Here is an 18,921-nt window from a genome sequence, read left to right on the forward strand (position 1 = left end):
TTTTTTTAAATTATATTATATTATATTATATTATATTAAAAAAACAATTCCAAGATAAGAAATCAAACACTAAATCAAAACTTGCTTACGTTTGACACCAACTTAATTAAACAAACAAATCAAGCTAGAATTCATCATTTCAAAAGACAGAAACCATTTGTGTATTCCATCAACACCAAATGAGTCTCCAATAAAATGATTGTGATAATTGTAACACACTGTAATAATTAAAAAAATAAAAAACACTATAATTTACAGTACATATTTCATGTATATATACTAATGTTTGTCAGTAAACAACACATCATAAGATTATGAAGCACAGACAGCCACCAGACTAAAATGTAAATATATTTGTCATATTTATAAAGCAATTGATGTAGAAAATACTAAATATTTTTAATTAACTTTAAAAACACTCCAAAAGAGACAGTTTTTAATTGCATGATAACATGAGTAATACACAATAGTACTTCAACTTCAGGTATACTTGCATAGGTGTGCTCACCTCGGTTGCTTTCTATGTATTCCTTATGAGCTAAAAGTAGCTCTTACATTCATACAGTACAGACGGGACCATCACAGACGTTTTGGAATATTGTGACCAAATCAGAGCAGAAAACAACAGGAAAACATTTGTAACAGGTCAATGTGCACAGTTTTGACAAATGATGACAAATCGCTACTCGGGAATCATCTTTCAAGCCTTAACATGAATATAAAGTAGCTACATAAACTCACAGTTACTGTATGTTGAGGAAACAGAAACAAAGACATTTTGATTTTTGCCCACACCGTCTATGTGCTCTGAATAAGTTTTATTAGAAAATAATAATGGATGAAGACAATTTCACTACGCTTATTGAGCCCATGAAATCAAAATCTGAGTTTTATGGCTTTTAGTCCATGCAGTGATAATTTTTTCACAGTTTTTTTGTTTTAGTCATAGTTTTAGTCATTTGAAGAAAATGTCCTTTAAAATTAGTCAGTATTTTGTCGTCTCATATTCATTAGTTTTAGTCCATTTAGTCTGATGAAAATTACATATAATTTTATTCAACGATAATAAAATCTTTTAGTTGATGACGATGTGCAAAATGGACAAAAACGTGTGTAAAACTGTAACAGACCAAACTTTAATAAAATATTCAAACATTTAGGGAAAACATTTATAAACATTTTCTAATTTAAAAATGTATCAAACATATATATAGCCTACTGTCCTTGAAAAAAACATGAGCTCCTAAAATAATAATGAATAGACTGAAGTATTAGCTACTTTTTAGAAGTTAGCCTTCTGTACTCTGAATTCTTCATGCTTTAGAGACTTACTAGTTTTCCGTGAAAGGATATTACATTGTGTGTAGCGTGTTTCTTATGGAAACAGTGTATTCACAACGCAAGCTACACAATGCAAATTGCTCATATTCTGACTAGAGTGTTGTTTAGTTCAAGTTCACCTGTTCACCTGTTCATTTGCTTCACTGTGGAGATGTAATTTGTTACAGTTGCAATCGAAATTATTCAACCCCCCCCCCCCCCCCAAGACAGTAAGGATTTACAAAAGTAAGTCATCAATCTGCAATGGCACTTATTTAAGTTTTAAAATTTAAGTTTATCATTGTAAGCAAAAAATGTATTCCTATGCAAAAAATGCAATTAAAAATAAGCTGTCTCAAAAGCTAATAGAGGAGATTATTTCATTACACAAGAAAGGTCATGGCTAAAAGTACATTTCCAAGGCACTTCAATTTCCAATAGACAAAGTAGGCAGCACCATTCATACATTTTTAAAATATGGTACAACAGCAACCTTCTTGGGGTGTGGAAGAAAGCAAAACTTCACCAAGGGAAATGTTGACTTGAATATTCAAGAAGTAATTAGGAAAGACCTGTGGAGTCCTGGAAGAAGGTTTTATAGACATATGACACTGAAAATGAGTTTTAGACCCATGGATCAGCAGTACATCTCGAGTAAGATGACAAGGTGATGACAAGAACAACACCATCCCCACAGTCAAGCATGGAGGTGGGTCAGTCCTGTTATGGGGGTGTTTTGTGGCTGCAGGAAACGGCTATCCTGACTATGTGACTGATAACATGGATTCTTTCAGGTATCAGGCCATTTTGGCATGAAAAATGTGATGCCTTCAGTGTGTAAATTGAAGCTCGGTGATCACTGGACTTTCCAGCAAGACAATAACACCAAGGAAACATCCAAGTTGTCCAAAATCTGGTTCAGGGATAGGTCGTGGAATGTCCTTAAATGGCCCTTTCAGTCCATCATTAAAATCCCATTGCAAACATTTGTTGGGATTTCAAGGAAGCAGTGGCAGCACAGAAACCAAAGAATGTCAATGAGCTGGAAGCTTTTGCCTCTCTATTCTAATAGAGAGGTGTCCGAAGCCTGAGAACACTTACATGAAACATTTATTTGCTGTTATTAAGGATAAAGGATGCTCCACAAATGACTGACTTTGGGGGTTGAATATTTTTGACATGACATTTGTGGAGAGAATTCATTATTTTTTATTTTAAAATTAACTAATCAATTAATTAAAACTCTTTGTTCTCAAAATCACCCAAATGTGTATTAAAAACTTACTTTGACTGTTTACTGAGGTTTTAGTTTATGTGTTTTAATTCACATCACCAGAATGTATTGCTGGTCAGGAGGGTTGAATAATTTAGATTGCAACTGTATATTACATATATGTTGTGGATATAGGCTACTATAGTGATTAAAATCATGTATAAATAGGATGCATTTGAATAAGGTATTTACCCCGTTTTGAAGCAGTTCATGTTGCCTGTCTTCAACTCATGCAGCTCAAGCGGGGAAATCCCCAATTATTAATGGGTTAGATGAATCTATATCTAATATCTTCTTCTGTATACAGATTCTATAGATGTTTCTACTCCTTTTCATATCTTGCACTGTTAATATCTTGCAGTATCATTTTTGTCTCGTCATATTTTCGTCAATAGTATGCTTTAATAAAAATAAAAAAAATATTGTCATTATGTGCATTTTCATCTCGTCTTCGTTAACGTTGACAACATTTTTGTCAGTGAATTTGTGGCGAGATTAACACTTAGTCCATGTCTATTAGCTTTGAAGCCATCTATATGCCACTTTACCCATAAATCTTGACAAAATTAACTTTTAGCATATATATATATATATATATGCAAATAAAATATCTTCTGGGAAAATAGATCAAAATTATTGATGACTCATCCTGCACTACACAGATATTAGTCCAATCAAAAGCTCTGTAGAATGAAAATGCCCCTCCCCCATTACCACCTATAATTTACTAGCAAGTAATATGTTTCAAGGCTGTCATAACCAAAGCCTATTGGCTTTTTAAAAAAAGGGATGAGCCCTTTGATATGTCCCTCACAAACTTCATGTTTCAATAGGAAACGAGGCTGTGTCTCGTTTTGAAGGCTGCGTGCTAGGTAGGATGCATCCTTTGAAGGCTGCAGTCTACCGAGTGTCCTCCTTTAAACAAGCCTCGTTTAAACGAGATGGCCTTCGTAGGACAAACGGAAACGGAATGTAACATGGTTGCTATGACAGCACACCACTCTTTAACAAGCGCGAGCGCTTTGAGTGAGAAGGGAACAAAGTCCCTCTGATAGGTAATGCATGAGGTACATTTTAGGAGAGTTATAATGATGAAAAGAGAAAAGAAAATAGATTTTACAGGTGTACTTCTAGTCTAATACTTTAATTATATATTAATATAATTATAAATATTATATACTCTGCACCCATCTACTGTGGTACTTCAATTTGGGAATTAACATTCCTTGCATTTGAACATCATATTTACGGGCAAATTTGCATTAATTTATTTTAGACATTTCCGTTGAAGCAAAGAATTGTGGGTTGTGAGTGCCCACGAAGGATACACCTCATGCATCCTCCGAATCCCCATGAAAGAAGGTCGCATTCGAAGGCTGCATTCGTAGTGTCCTACTCACTTTTCTGAAACGAGACAGCCTCTGCAGGACGCATCCTTCCAAACGAGACACAGCCATAGAAAAGGAAACTGCAATCGTCGCGCAATTTCATGGGGTCCTTAAACAGTTGTTGATCTGTTAAGAATGTGCAATTAGTATTGCTATTTTACTTTCAACTGAAATAACATCTGAAAATCAGTTTAACAAAATGTAATTTTCTCCTTATGGTCTTGTTTCAGGCACCATCTCTGTCAACTCCATCCGCACTCCCTACAATGCTCCTGGAGAGAGTGAGATCCTGGACCTGGATGACATACTCTACCTGGGCGGCCTGCCAGAGGACCGTGCTGGGCTGATCTTCCCCACTGAGGTGTGGACCGCTCTGCTGAACTATGGCTATGTGGGCTGTGTGCGAGATCTGTTCATGGACGGCCAGAGCAAGGACATCCGGCGAATAGCAGAGGTGCAGAGGGCGGTGGGGGTGAAGCCGTCCTGTTCTAAGGAACCTCCTAAGCAGTGTCTGAGTAATCCCTGCCTTAACAGCGGCACCTGCAGGGAGGGCTGGAACCGCTATGTGTGTGACTGCACTGGGACAGGCTATTTGGGTCGCTCCTGTGAGAGAGGTGAGCCACTGCTTGTATACGTAGAGTCTACAGTATGGTATCATTTTTACACCGGATCCTAACTAGGCAATAAAAATGAATGATGGACTTCTATTTTTGACGTGTTGAGTTGGCCAAACAACTTGGTCCAACATATCGTGAACCATAGTGGTCCAAACTCAGCCTTACTGCTCATACAGGCTGATTTTTTATTTTATATTATTGTAATTTGTTTACGCAGAATATATCCCAGATTAAGGTATAATGCACCACTTTTGTCACTCTCAAATAAGTAAAGATTTATTGTAGAGTCACTTAATTTTTCAATTTGTAAAAACAATGTAAAAAAATTGCTTTAACACATTCCATGTTTCTAAGAAGTTTGTGTCTGTGACTGGCGTGCTTGTGGCTTGAATTTGTTCTAAATTTTGTCCTAAATTTAGAAAAAATGTCAGTCAAACTTTTTGATGAATCACGATTTGTGCATGAAAACATTCGTAACAGGATTTAACACACAAATATGTGCATACTTACAGTTAGTGAATGGAGACCTTTTGCACTCATTCAGATGAATTATTTTGTCCGTTATGTTGCATGGAGGAGAGACAGTGAGTGTTGGGGAGAGCGGTATTCATAGCTGTCACCTCCTCAGCGCAGGAAAATTTCTCTCCTCTTTGTCAGTTCAGCCCTGATAAATGCAGCCAAGCTGACGTTACTGTTACTGTGGTAATTGTTTTTCTCTTCAGTCCATGTCATCTTCAGAGAAAGCCACTCAAGCATGGATTATGTTTTTGCCTTTTGTCTCCCACCCAAGCAGAATTTTAATTCTGTTGTTTTTCCAGATGAACAAAGCAGTGTTCACCCCCTCCCTACTAAAAAGGGAGTGAGCAAGTGCTGTTCCCTATCTGTCACTCACTCGAGGTTGTGTTGATGTAGTGACACTAGGGGTCACTCTTGGGAGCCCCAAACACCTCTGCTTTTTTGAAAAAAGGCCAATGAGAATTGGCGAGTGGAATTTGCATGCCAGAGTATATTCTAAAAGAGTATATTTTTATTCACAAAAAGAGCGGCACAAACACGGAATGTCTTTTTAAAGATGCCTTTCCATTTGTGTGTTATTCCTGGCTGCGGTCGTTATCTCTCCGCTTCTGATGGCCACGATTGCTGTCTTATGTGTCTGGGCACTGCCCACACGGAGACATCATTCGTGGATGAGTCATGTCCTCATTGCGAGAACATGACCATGATGCCCTGACCGAGGCACCCCTCGGTATAGATGCGCTGGCACATAGCTGGCCCCCTGGACTATGCAAATATGCGTTTCCCCCAGTGAGCCTACTTGCACAGATCCTGTGCAAGGTCAGGGAGGACGAGTATCAGGTCATCCTAGTAGCAACCTACTGGCCCACCCAGACGTGGTTCTCGGATCTCACGATCCTCGCGACAGCCCCCCCCCCCGACGAATTCCCCTGAGGAAGGACCTTCTTTCTCAGGGACTGGGCACGACCTTTGGAATCTCCACGTCTGGCCCCTGGACGGGACGCGGAAGACCTAAGTGGCCTACCACCCACGGTGGTAGACACGATCGCTCAGGCTAGGGCTCCATCTGCGAGGCGCCTGTATGCCTTGAAGTGGAATCTGTTCACTAAGTGGTATTCTTCCCGACGCGAAGACCCCCAGAGATGTGCAGTCGGATCGGTGCTTTCCTTCCTGCAGGAGAGGCTGGAGGGGCGGCTGTCCCCCTCCACCTTGAAGGTGTATGTAGTCGCTATTTCGGCTCATCACGATGCAGTAGATGGTAAGTACTTGGGGAAGCATGACTTGATCATCAGGATCCTGAGAGGCACTAGGAGGTTGAATCCCAGTCCTTTGGGGTCTACAGGGAGCTCCCTTTGAGCCCTTGGAGTCAGCTGAGCTTAAGGCACTCTCTTTGAAGACTGCCTTCCTGACTGCGCTGACTTCTATCAAAAGGGTAGGGGACCTGCAGGCATTCTCTGTCAGCGAATCGTGCCTGGAGTTCGGTCCGGGTTACTCTCACGTGATCCTGAGACCCCGACCGGGCTATGTGCCCAAGGTTCCCATGACCCCTTTTAGGGATCAGGTGGTGAACCTGCAAGCGCTGCCCCAAGAGGAGGCAGACACAGCCTTGGTGTTGCTGTGTCCGGTGTGAGCTTTGCACATCTATTTGGATTGCACACAGATCCTTAGAAGCTCCGAGCAGCTCTTTGTCTGCTTTGGTGGACAGCGGAAAGGAAGCGCTGTCTCCAAACAGAGGATCGCCCACTGGGTCATTGACGCCATCGCGATGGCATATCAGGCTCAGGGCGTGCCACCTCCTGCGGGGTTACGAGCCCATTCTACCAGGAGTGTGGCAGCCTCCTGGGCCCTGGCCAGTGGCGCCTCTTTGGCAGACATCTGCAGAGCAGCGGGCTGGGCAACACCCAACACCTTTTCTAAAATCTCCGGGTTGAGCCGGTCTCATCCCGTGTATTGGCAGGCACGAGCAGGTAAGTTCTGACAGCTGGCCAGGTGTACCGCTTGCGCATAACGCCTATCCCTTCCCTTGAGGTGAAGATGTGCACTCTTGGCTCCCAGTCGTGTTCACAGACTGTGATCCCTGGATGACTTTCCTCCTTAGCCCTCTGGCAGTTGAGTTTGCGGAGAAACTCACTGACCGGCCCAGTATGTGTGCTAATGAGCCCCTGTACTGAGGTAGGTGCTCCACATGTGCTGGTTCCCCGAAGGCGACCCCATGTGATATTTTCCGCAAAATTGTTTCCCTGTCGGCAAACTGCATTTTCCTTGGGCAGAGGCCCCTCTGCCCCCGGTCGCCATGCTCTGTAGAAACTCCTCCCCCTTCGGGTAGGACCTACCATGGCACCTCTCCACATGACATACTTCCGACAAGACTCGGTAAGACCATGTCACGTATTCTACTCAAAATACCCCCCCACCCCCCCCCCCCCGTCTTCCCCTTGGGAGGGACACCCCCTGACTCAGACATTATGGTTCCCAGTCAGTTAACAAATTCCACTCTTTTTGGGGAGAAAAGAGAGGGAAAGAGGCCTCGGCTGGGCTAGCCTGTCCCTATAGTTGGGCAGTCGACTTGTTCCTGATGGACCGTTTGACATCATAAGAGTGTTGGGGGAGGTTACGTGACGCCTGGTGTGCTACGAGGCACACAGTGTAACACGTAACACAGTTCAGATAGTTTTGGCATTTTGTATAGGGACCCCTAGTGTCACTACATCGACACAACATTGAGTGAGTGACAGATAGGGAATGTCCTGGTTACTTTCGTAACCTCCATTCCCTGTTGGAGGGAATGAGACGTTGTGTCCCTCTTGCCACAACGCTGAACTACCCGCTGAAGTGGCCGGGACCTGGTCTCAGCTCCTCAGCACAAAACCTGACTGAGTGGTTGCATACCAGCTCCTTTTATACCCGTATGTCCGGGAGAGTGGCATGCAAATTCCACTCGCCAATTCTCATTGGCCTTTTTTTAAAAAAGTAGAGGTGTTTGGGGCTCCCAAGAGTGACCCCTAGTGTCACTACATTGACACAACATCTCGTTCCCTCCATCAGGGAACAGAGGTTACGAAAGTAACCAGGACTTTCTCTCAGTCTGTGTCCAGCTATGCATCTCCAACCCTCAGAGGTTTCTCCATATACAGTTGAAGTCAGAAGTTTATATACACCATAGCCAAAATACATTTAAACTCATTTTTTCACAATTCCTGACATTTAAATGTAGAAAACATTCCCTGTCTTAGGTCAGTTAGGATCACTACTTTATTTTAAGAATGTGAAATGTCAGAATAATAGTATTAATAGCTTGTATTTCTTTCCTCACATTCCCAGTGGGTCAGACGTTTACATACACTTTGTTGGTATTTTGGTAGCATTGCCTTTAAATGGTTTTACTTCGGTCAAAGGTTTTGGGTAGCCTTCCACAAGGTTTTCACAGTAAGTTGCTTGAATTTTGGCCCATTCCTCCAGACAGAACTGGTGAAACTGAGTCAGGTTATGAGGCTTCCTTGCTCTCACACACTTTTTCAGTTCTGCCCACAAATTTTCTATCGGATTGAGGTCATGGCTTTGTGATGGTCACTCAGTACCTTGACTTTGTTGTCCAGAAGCCATTTTGCCACAACTTTGGAGGTATGCTTGGGGTCATTGTCCATTTGGAAGACCCATTTTGAGATGTTGCTTCTATATATCCACATAATTTTCCTTCCTCATGATGCCATTTATTTTGTGAAGTGCACCAGTCCCTCCTGCAGCAAAGCACTCCCACAACATGATGCAGCCAGCCACACGCTTCACGGTTGGGATGGCATTCTTTGGCTTGCAAGCCTCACCCTTTTTCCTCCAAACATAACGATGGTCATTATGGCCAAACAGTTCAATTTGTTTTTCATCAGACCAGAGAACATTTCTGCAAAAAGTTTTGGAGCAGTGGCTTCTTCCTTGCTGAACAGCCTTTCAGGTTATGTTGATATAAGACTCGTTTTACTGTGGATATAGATACTTGTCTACCTGTTTTCTCCAGCATCGTCACAAGGTCCTTTGCTGTTGTTCTGGGATTGATTTGCACTTTTAGCACCAAACTACGTTCATCTCTATGAGACAGAATGTGTCTCCTTCCTGAGCAGTATGATGTCTGCATGGTCCCATGGTGTTTATACTTGCATCCTATTGTTTGTACAGATGAACGTGGTACCTTCAGTTCCCTATCTGTCACTCACTCGACGTTGGTGTCGATGTAGTGACACTAGGGGTCACTCTTGGGAGCCCGAGACACCTCTGGTCTTTGATAAAAGGCCAATGAAAATTGGCGAGTGGTATTTGCATGCCACTCCCCCGAACATACGGGTATAAAAGGAGCTGGTATGCAACCACTCATTCAGATTTTCTCTTCAGAGCCGAACGGTCATGCTCATTGAGCTGAATACTACTGTCCATTCACCTGCTGGATCTGACGGCGCATTTCAGCGGCTTCTCCCTCCTCTGCACTGGTGCACTGCAGAGAATGCCCCTGGGCGCTTCGGCAGAAAAACTAGAGAGTATATTTTCTGAAAGAGCATTTTTCCCCTCTAAAAGAGTATATATTTCTCTAAAAGAGCGCACACACGGAACGTCTTTTTAAAGACGCGTTTTTTTAAAGATGCTTTTCCGATTGTGTGTTATTCCTGGTTGTGCTCGTTATCTCTCGCCTTCTAACGGTCACGATCACTGTCTTTCGTGTCTGGGCACTGCTCACGCGGAGACAGCGTTCGTGGATGGTCACATTCTCATTGCGAGAATGTGTCCATGGCAACGTTGCGGTCGCGGCTCGCCTTCGTAAGGAAGTGAGCCACCCCAGAGGCTCCCGCCTCGGTCCTTTTACCCACGGGTTTGAGGCCAGCGCGGCTAGCACTGGGGGCGATTTGGGGACCCCAATGGGACCGCCTCCGCCGGGTATCCCCCCGCGGAACTCCCATTCCCCAGCACGCTCGTCTGCCCCGATCGGGCTTCCGGGTGAGTCCGCCGGCTCGTCTCACGGCGAGTTCGACCTCTTATTCGGAGCCCGCGAAAGTGATGAGCTCTCGAGCGCAGCATCGGAGAGCGGGCTCGTCCAGTCGGAAGCCTCGGCTGGGCTCCTCCCTTCGGGGTCGATTGCCCAGTCACAGGCTGATGCGGAGATGACGACATGCTTTCCCGGACAGCCGCGAGCGTCGGTTAGAGTGGATTTCACCGCTCTTCCCTGAACCCTCGCGGCTCTGTGATTGGTTCCTGGGCTCGCGGCGCCGCTCAAAGCCACGCCCCGCCCCGTTCCTTTCTTCCCGGAAGTGCATGAAGTGCTGACAAGATCGCGGGAGGCACCTTTTACTGCCCGGTCCCGATCTTTTCAGCTTCCCCGCTCTCACTACCCTCGATGGTGGGGCGGCCAAGGGTTATTCGGCAATCCCCCGGTGGATAAAGGCGTTCGCGGTGCACCTATGCCCGCAGATCGCCGCCACCTGGCGTGGGTGCCCAAAGCCCCCGTCCAAGGCCTGTAGGTTTACGTCGTCTCTGACGGTCAAAGCCTACGGCGCTGCTGGACAAGCCGCCTCCGCCCTGCACGCCATGGCTCTCCTGCAAGTCTGCCAAGGCGCTAAAGGAACTGCACGAGGGTAGTTCCGCCCCGGGATTGATGCAGGAACTGCGCTCGACGACCGACCTCGCTCTCCGAGCGACGGAGGTCACGGCACGGTCTCCCGGGCGGACGATGGCCACACTGCTGGTCCAGGAGCGCCACCTTTTGCTCAACCTGGTCGAGATGGGTGAGGCCAACAGGACACGATCCCTTGCTGCCCCCATTTTCCAGGCGGGCCTATTCGGCGACACTGTCGAGGACTTTGCCCAGCAGTTCTCGATGGTAGAGCAGTAGATGGATGCTAGCCGGCTTGTCCTGCCCCGGCGTGGCTCAAGATCCCCCCATCTACTCATCGCCGAGGGCGTCCCCCTGCGGTGACTGCACCGGCTCCGCCGCAGCCCGCCCCTCCGGCCCGGCCCCGGCGTGGAGCCCACCGCAGGAAGCCGACACCACCCGTCTCACAGCCGGCACCGAAGAACCCACGGAGGTCTTCGAAGCGCCCCTGAGACGGGCGACCCAGGGACAACGAAACCCGCTGCTCTGGAGCTGGTAAGCAGATCTTTTTTTTGTTACCTTTTGCATTTAATTGCGCTGCATGCCCAAGTGGCTGCAGTACTCAAGAGCTCCGCAAGAGTGGTTTCCTTGTTCCCTGGGTCACATATTCGGTGTGTACGGCTGGCATCACGACCACCGTCCACCACTCCATTTGGCAGGTTGGCGCTCCAGCGGCGGTCTCCCGCCCTGAGCGCCCAGCTGTGGCACAAATCCGCCCCCGATGTGACAGTCTCCACGGGTCATGAGGACAGGCCTCTTCCTCCCCCGTCCCAGGCTGTTCCGGGGGTGGTCACAAGGAGCCAGGTAAGTGCTTCGATGTCCTCGGACTCAGCACGGCCACGATGGGGTGTGGCACCTCAAGCTCCGCCCCGCCGCGAGGCCCCACCCGCCGGTACATCCGATGACGTTGTCCCTTTGGTCCCCCTTGCGCGGAACTCGGGTGCATGGCTTGCGCTTTCCAGTCCGTTGCGAGGGCTGGTCCGGACCGTCCGACTCGGCTGCACGATTCACTTCGCTGGGCATCCGCCCAGGTCTAGCGGTGTCCACTTCACCTTGGTGAAAGATGGAAACGCTGCTACCTTGCGCGGAGATCGCTACCCTCCTACGGAAGGACGCGATAGAACCTGTCCCTCCAGCCGAGATGAAGAGGGGGTTTTATAGCCCCTACTTCATTGTACCGAAAAAAGGCGGTGGGTTGCAGCCAATCTTGGACCTGCGAGTACTGAACCGGGCCTTACACAGACTCCCGTTCAAGATGCTGACGCAAAGACGCATTCTAGCGAGCGTCCGGCATCAAGATTGGTTCGCGGCGGTAGACCCGAAGGATGCGTACTTTCACGTCTCGATCCTTCCTCGACACAGACCCTTCCTGCGGTTTGCGTTTGAGGGTCAGGCGTATCGGTACAAGTCCTCCCTTTCGGCCTGTCCCTGTCTCCTCGCGTCTTTACGAAGATCGCAGAGGCTGCCCTTGCCCCGTTAAGGGAGGTGGGCATTCGCATTCTCAACTATCTCGACGACTGGCTAATCCTAGCTCACTCTCGAGACGGGTTATGCGCACACAGGGACCTGGTGCTCTCACACCTCAGCCGACTAGGGCTTCGGGTCAGCTGGGAAAAGAGCAAGCTCCTCCCGGTTCAGAGCATCTCTTTTCTCGGTTTGGAGTTGGACTCAGTCTCCTTGACGGCGCACCTTATGAACGAGCGCGCCCAGTCGGTGCTGGCCTGTTTGAAGGCGTTCAAACAGAAAACAGCGGTTCCACTGAAACATTTTCAGAGGCTCCTGGGGCATATGGCATCCTCGGCGGTGGCCACCCCGCTCGGGTTGATGCATATGAGGCCGCTTCAGCACTGGCTCCAGACTCGAGTCCCGAGACGCGCATGGCGCCACGGGACACACCGCGTGGCCATTACGTCGGTCTGTCACCGTCTTTTCAGCCCTTGGACTGACCTCTCGTTTCCACGAGCAGGTGTTCCGCTAGAACTGGTCTCCAGGCGCGTCGTGGTCACGACAGACGCCTCCAAAATGGGCTGGGGCGCTGTTGGCAATGGGCACGCAGCTGCCGGCCTCTAGACGGGTCCGCAGCTGCGTTGGCACATCAACTGCCTCGGGTTACTGGCAATTCTGCTCGCCCTGCGGAGGTTCCGGCCGTTGATCCAGGGCAAGCACGTGCTAGTTCGGACAGACAGCACGGCAGCGGTAGCATATGTCAACCGCCAAGGCGGTCTGCGCTCCCGCTGTATGTCATAACTCGCCCGCCGTCTCCTCCAACGGAGTTAGCAGCACCAAGTCGCTGCAAGCCACTCACATCCCGGGCAACCTCAACACTTCGGCGGACGCGCCGTAACAACAGGTTACCCTCAAGGGAGAGTGGAGACTCCACCTTCAGGTGGTCCAGCTGATTTGGAGTCGATTCAGTCAGGCACAGGTGCACCTGTTCGCCTCCCAAGAATCCTCCCACTGCCCGCTCTGGTACGCCCTCACCGAGGCCTTCCTCGGCATAGACGCGCTGGCACAGCTGGTCCCCTGGCATTCGCAAATATGCGTTTTCCCCAGTGAGCCTGCTCGCACAGACCCTGTGCAAGGTCAGGGAGGACGAGGAGAAGGTCGTCCTGGTAAGCACCCTACTGGCCCGCCCAGACGTGGTGCTCGGACCTCACGCTCCTCGTGACAGCTCCCCCCGGGCAAATTCCCCTGAGAAAGGCCCTTCTTTCTCAGGGAAGGGGCACCATCCGGCACCCGCGCCCAGACCTCTGGAATCTCCATGTCTGGCCCCTGGACGGGACGCGGAAGACCTAAGCCATCTCCCACCTGCGGTGGTGGACACATTCACTCAGGCTAGGGCTCCCTCTACGAGGCGCCTGTATGCCTTTAAGTGGTGTCTGTTCGCTAAGTGGTGTTCTTCCCATCAGGAAGACCCCCAGAGGTGCGCAGTCAGATCAGTGCTTTCCTTCCTGCAAGAGAGGTTGGAAGGGAGGCTGTCCCCTTCCACCTTGAAGGTGTACGTTGCTGCCATAGCAGCACACCATGACGCAGTCGACGGTGAGTCCTTAGGGAAGCATGATCTGATCATCAGGTTCCTAAGAGGCGCCAGGAGGCTGAATCCCTCCAGGCCACTCCTTGTTCCCTCATCGGACCTCTGTAGTTTTTCAGGGTCTACAGAGAGCCCCCTTTGAGTTTTGCAGTCAGCCGAGCTTAAGGCACTCTCCTTGAAGACTGCCCTCCTGACTGCGCTCACTTCCATCAAGAGGGTAGGTGACCTGCAAGCGTTCTCTGTCAGCGAAATGTGCCTGGAGTTCGGTCCGGGCTATTCTCACGTGATCCTGAGACCCCCGACCGGGCTATGTGCCCAAGGTTCCCACCACTCCTTTTAGAGACCAGGTGGTGAACCTGCAAGCGCTGCCCCAGGAGGAGGCAGACCCAGCCCTGGCGTTGCTGTGTCCGGTGCGCGCTTTGCGCATCTATTTGGATCGCACGCAGAGCTTTAGACTCTCTGAGCAGCTCTTTGTCTGCTTCGGTGCACAGCGGAAAGGAAGTGCTGTCTCCAAGCAGAGGATCGCCCACTGGCTCATTGACGCCATAACTATGGCATGTCTCGCCCAAAACATGCCGCCCCCGGTAGGGCTACGAGCCCATTCTACTCGTGGTGTAGCGGCTTCTTGGGCCCTGGCCAGAGGTGCCTCTCTAACAGACATTGCAGAGCAGCGGGCTGGGCAACACCCAACACCTTTGCAAGGTTCTACAACCTCCGGGTGGAACCGGTTTCATCCCAGGTAGTGGCACGCAACACAAGCGGATAAGCCCGGGATAGCCGGCCGGGTGTATCGCTTGCACATAGCGCCTTCCACCTCCTTTTGAGCTGAAGACGTGCGCTGTTAATTCCCAGTAGTGTTCACAAAGGTTGTTCCCTGGTTGACTTCCTCCGAGCCCTGTGGCAGTCGAGTTTTCGGAGAGACTCGCTGCCGGCCCAGTACACGCGCTAACGAAGAGCCCGGTTCTGGGGTAGGTGCTCCGCATGTGGCGGTTCCCTGTAAGGCTAACCCCATGCGATCTATATCTTCCGCTAGTTCGTTTCCCTACTGGCAAACTGCGTCTTCCTTGGGCAGAGCCCCTCAGTCTCCATGTTGTAGTAACTCCTCCCCCATTGGGTAGGATCTACCTTGAAGGCTCTCCACATGGTTGGAAAGACCATGTGATGTATTCTTCCACTTAAATATCCCCCCTCTCTTGGGGCGAGGTGTGGTCTCCGCGGTGTCCTCCCCTTGGGAGGGACACCCCCCGACTAGACCTGGCGGCCCAGTCGGATAATCCCCCTTCTTTTTTAGGGAGTGGAAAAAGAGAAGGGGAAAGAGGCCATGACTGGGTTAAGCCTGTCTCTATCTCTGGGTAGTCGACTTGTCCCCAAAAAGGGCCGTTCGACACTCATAACTGTGTTGGGGGAGGTTACGTGTCGACCTGGTGTGCTGGCTATGAGGCACACAGCAAGTCTGCCCACCACACACCGCCAGTTCACGTAACACAGTTCAGCCTTGTGGCGTTTTGTATAGGGACCCCTAGTGTCACTACATCGACACCAACGTCGAGTGAGTGACAGATAGGGAACGTCATGGTTACTGGTGTAACCTCCATTCCCTGATGGAGGGAACGAGACGTTGGTCCCTCCTGCCACAACGCTGAACTACCCGCTGAAATGGCCGGACCTTATATCGGCTCCTCAGCGTAAAACCTGAATGAGTGGTTGCATACCAGCTCCTTTTATACCCGTATGTTCGGGGGAGTGGCATGCAAATACCACTCGCCAATTTTCATTGGCCTTTTATCAAAGACCAGAGGTGTCTCGGGCTCCCAAGAGTGACCCCTAGTGTCACTACATTGACACCAACGTCTCGTTCCCTCCATCAGGGAACGGAGGTTACACCAGTAACCATGACGGTATTTGGAAATTGCTCCCAAGGATGAACCAGACTTGTGGAGGTCCACAATTTTCTTTTTTTTTTTTTTTTTTTTGGTTTTTTTTTTTTTTGGTTTTGTTTATGAGGTCTTTTGATTTTCCCATGATGTCAAGCAAAGAGGCACTGAGTTTGAAGTTAGGCCTTAAAATACATCCACAAGTACACCTCCAATTGACCCCAATTAGCCAATTAGCCTATCAGAAGCTAATAGGCTAAATGCCTAAATGCTTGACATAATTTTCTGGAATTTTCCATGCTGCTTAAAGGGACAGTTAACTTAATGTATGTAAACTTTTCACCCACTGGAATTGTGAAAAAAAAAAAAAAAAAAAGTGAAACAATTAAAAGTGAAACAATCTGTCTGTAAACAATTTTTGGAAAAATTACTTGTGTCATGCACAAAGTAGATGTTCTAAACGACTTGCCAAAACAACAGTTTGCTAATATGAAATCTGTGGAGTGGTTAAAAAATGTGTTTTAATGACTTCAGCCTAAGTCTGTGTAAATGTCTGACTTCAACTGTAATCTGGCTGGCCTCTATAAAGTGCTTTAAGCTACACTGGCTAATTCTTTAATGGAAGAGCATCTCTCTTAAGCTTGTTGTTGTTGTCTGGACACAGATATCACCCTACAGCAAAGCCACAGCTGTGGGGAAATACAATCAATTATATTATTCACATTGTTGAAGCTCTGTGCAGGAATTATGGAAATTATCCGCTCAATTAACCCATCAAAGATGGGTGGCTTTGTCATTGCTGAAGCAAAGTTCGCCACAAACAGCTAGCAAGAGAATGGTGCCATTTTATAGGGCAGTGTTGCCTGCTGCTCTACAGCTGTACGTACTGTGCATACAATGAGTGATCACTTGGTAGTGCTATCATTACCTAGCTAATTCTTGCCGCTCACTTGATTCCTGATTTGTCTGCGCTCAACAATATAAACTCAAGAGACAATGCCTGATGCTTGCACCGCATCACGCCACAAGAAAGCTCCCAAGATTGCCTTTATTATAATAAATTGCTGTCTAAACTGGAAGTGCTGGTTGCAGCCACTCAAGTTACCTTTATTTTCCTGCTTCATCTGAAATTAAATTGATTTCATTTATAATTATATTATGTGTTGACTAATTGCTATGAAATTTATCAGAGGCGTATGGGGCAAGGTCTGGTTTGTGTTTGTACACCGAGATTAAATCCTGCAGATACTTAGGTTAATTAGGGATGTTGTTGAATAATCAATGGTCGGTTATTCATCATTAATAATTTGATCGATTAAGCTTATCAATCGTCGATTAATCAATTTCGGCAAAAAATGCACTCAGTAATCATGCGTTTAGTAATCATGCCAGCAGATAGAGAAAAGAATGTCTATACAGTCATCCGCTGCTAGAGGGTGCACTGCCACTTGCGAGCTGCATGTCACATCTTGTCAGCAACACTAAATAAAAAACACAGCGCATCCTTTACTTCATTACTCCTATAGATGAACATTACGTTAACTGCATAAACCGTGATGTGTTTTCAAGTTTTCTTCTACAGTAAGGAATTTTTCTCCGATGCAATGTTGATGTTTTCAAGCTTGCATTAGAACGGTTGGTCAGTCACAAATCAAAATTTGTATAAATAAAAATTTGATTGAAATTGCATCTTGTATGTTTTGAGTTTCAAGCTGTTCACCATGTACAGTTTATTGTTGTTATTGTTAATGATTAATCGATTTTCATTTATTAATGTTAGCAATTGTCGATTAAGAAAATTTCTTAAAATGTGCAACCCTAGTATTAACAGTTCCCTTCATATTCCACTGGCAGAAAACAGCTTTTTGCTCAATGGTGGAATGGAGAAATAATGTGAGATAGAGGCAGAGAGAAAGTTAGAGTCAGAGAGACAAAAAGGAGGCAAAGTGACAGATGGAGACAGGGTGAGTTAAGGTGAGCAAAAATAATAACACACTAAAAAAGATTCTGATGCTCTCTGAGCATGTAGTTATGTTCACAGTTGGGCCTGCCCTGTTGTGTGAGGTGAGATAAACTCTGTGCATAAATCCATTGCCATCCAGCAGCTCATAGTGCTTGACTTACTTGAACAAAGCGTCAAAGCAAAAACAAAAGCCTCAGAATAACATCTGGTCTAATTTCCTGTCATTTCTCCCCGGGTCCTGATGGGCTCTTACAGTGACTAAACTTAGTGCGTAACCTCTGTTTCTCCCTCAGTCCCTGATAGCTCTGCAAAGTAAACTTTATCCAAGGGACCAAGGTTTAACAGGTTAGCATGGGCTAGTAAGTCCCTGCTGGTAGATACCACAACTACACCATCTCAACACAAAGCATCTTTCTCCTTTGACAGCCATTCAAAATTGGTCGTGTGTTCTGGCATTATATAACATCTTAAATAGTTCATTATATTTTAGTATATATTCCCAGTACACCATTTTTTTTTTTTTTCTCTTAAATGCGTGAAAAGGGCTTGGGATTCTGCACATTTATGTGATGCCATCAGCCAATCAGCATTTTCAGGACGTAATTTTCCTGCGGTTCCACAGTAAATAGTAAAATGATTGGCTCCAAAATTTTGCGATTCCCATAACCAAAGATTTTAAAATCGTTGAACTTCAGGAATGCTAACAAATAGCTTTATATCCAGCTATTATAAACCTACAGTACTTGGTTTTATCCTACATCATTCATTTTGTTTAGAGAGGCAGGATGTTCTAGGTTTGAAGAGCCAAGCCGTAAATGACTTCACTTTTATTTCCCTCAGCCACACCTGGTTCATTGCACAGTTGGCAGGTCGTTCATGTTGATTCCCATGTCAGTATTTGTTTCATTACCCTGACTGCTGCATGCTTTTAGACTTCATGAGGTGTTGTGTTGCGTGCAGGAAAATTGTAACATGCATTTACGGTGAAGGTTCCATCAGAATACTGAAACTCACCACGAGCAAACCTGAATAATGTATGATGCCTCTGAGTCAACTCATCCTGTTTATCATGAGTGTTGAACATACATTTCCCTAATCCCCGTGGCAACCACAGCTCCTACTTGCTGCAGTATTCTGGTGGATATTGCTGGGCTCAGCGGGGGGGGGGGTTGTTGGTTGGGAAGGGGAGGGGGTGGAGGGTTAGTTCCAGTGATACAGTATACCTGACTCTCCGGATGTTGTGTACCGCACAAGGAAGAGTATTGCTTACTAAAGACAGAGAACATGCAAATCTGACATCACAATTC

At 47.1% G+C, this 18,921-nt stretch overlaps 1 protein-coding gene across 15 annotated transcripts in view; it reads left to right on the plus strand.

Annotated features, from left to right (window-relative positions):
* Nucleotides 1-18,921, plus strand: part of LOC127423416 (neurexin-1a) — a 261,207-nt gene that overhangs the window by 123,968 nt on the left and 118,318 nt on the right. For all 15 annotated transcript variants that reach the window (XM_051667679.1, XM_051667680.1, XM_051667688.1 and 12 more), the window contains one exon: nt 4,212-4,595. In XM_051667679.1, the coding sequence (XP_051523639.1) occupies nt 4,212-4,595 (384 nt within the window). The remainder of the gene's footprint in view (nt 1-4,211; nt 4,596-18,921) is intronic.

Source organism: Myxocyprinus asiaticus, chromosome 32 (assembly GCF_019703515.2).
Source record: "Myxocyprinus asiaticus isolate MX2 ecotype Aquarium Trade chromosome 32, UBuf_Myxa_2, whole genome shotgun sequence".
NCBI lineage: Eukaryota > Metazoa > Chordata > Actinopteri > Cypriniformes > Catostomidae > Myxocyprinus > Myxocyprinus asiaticus.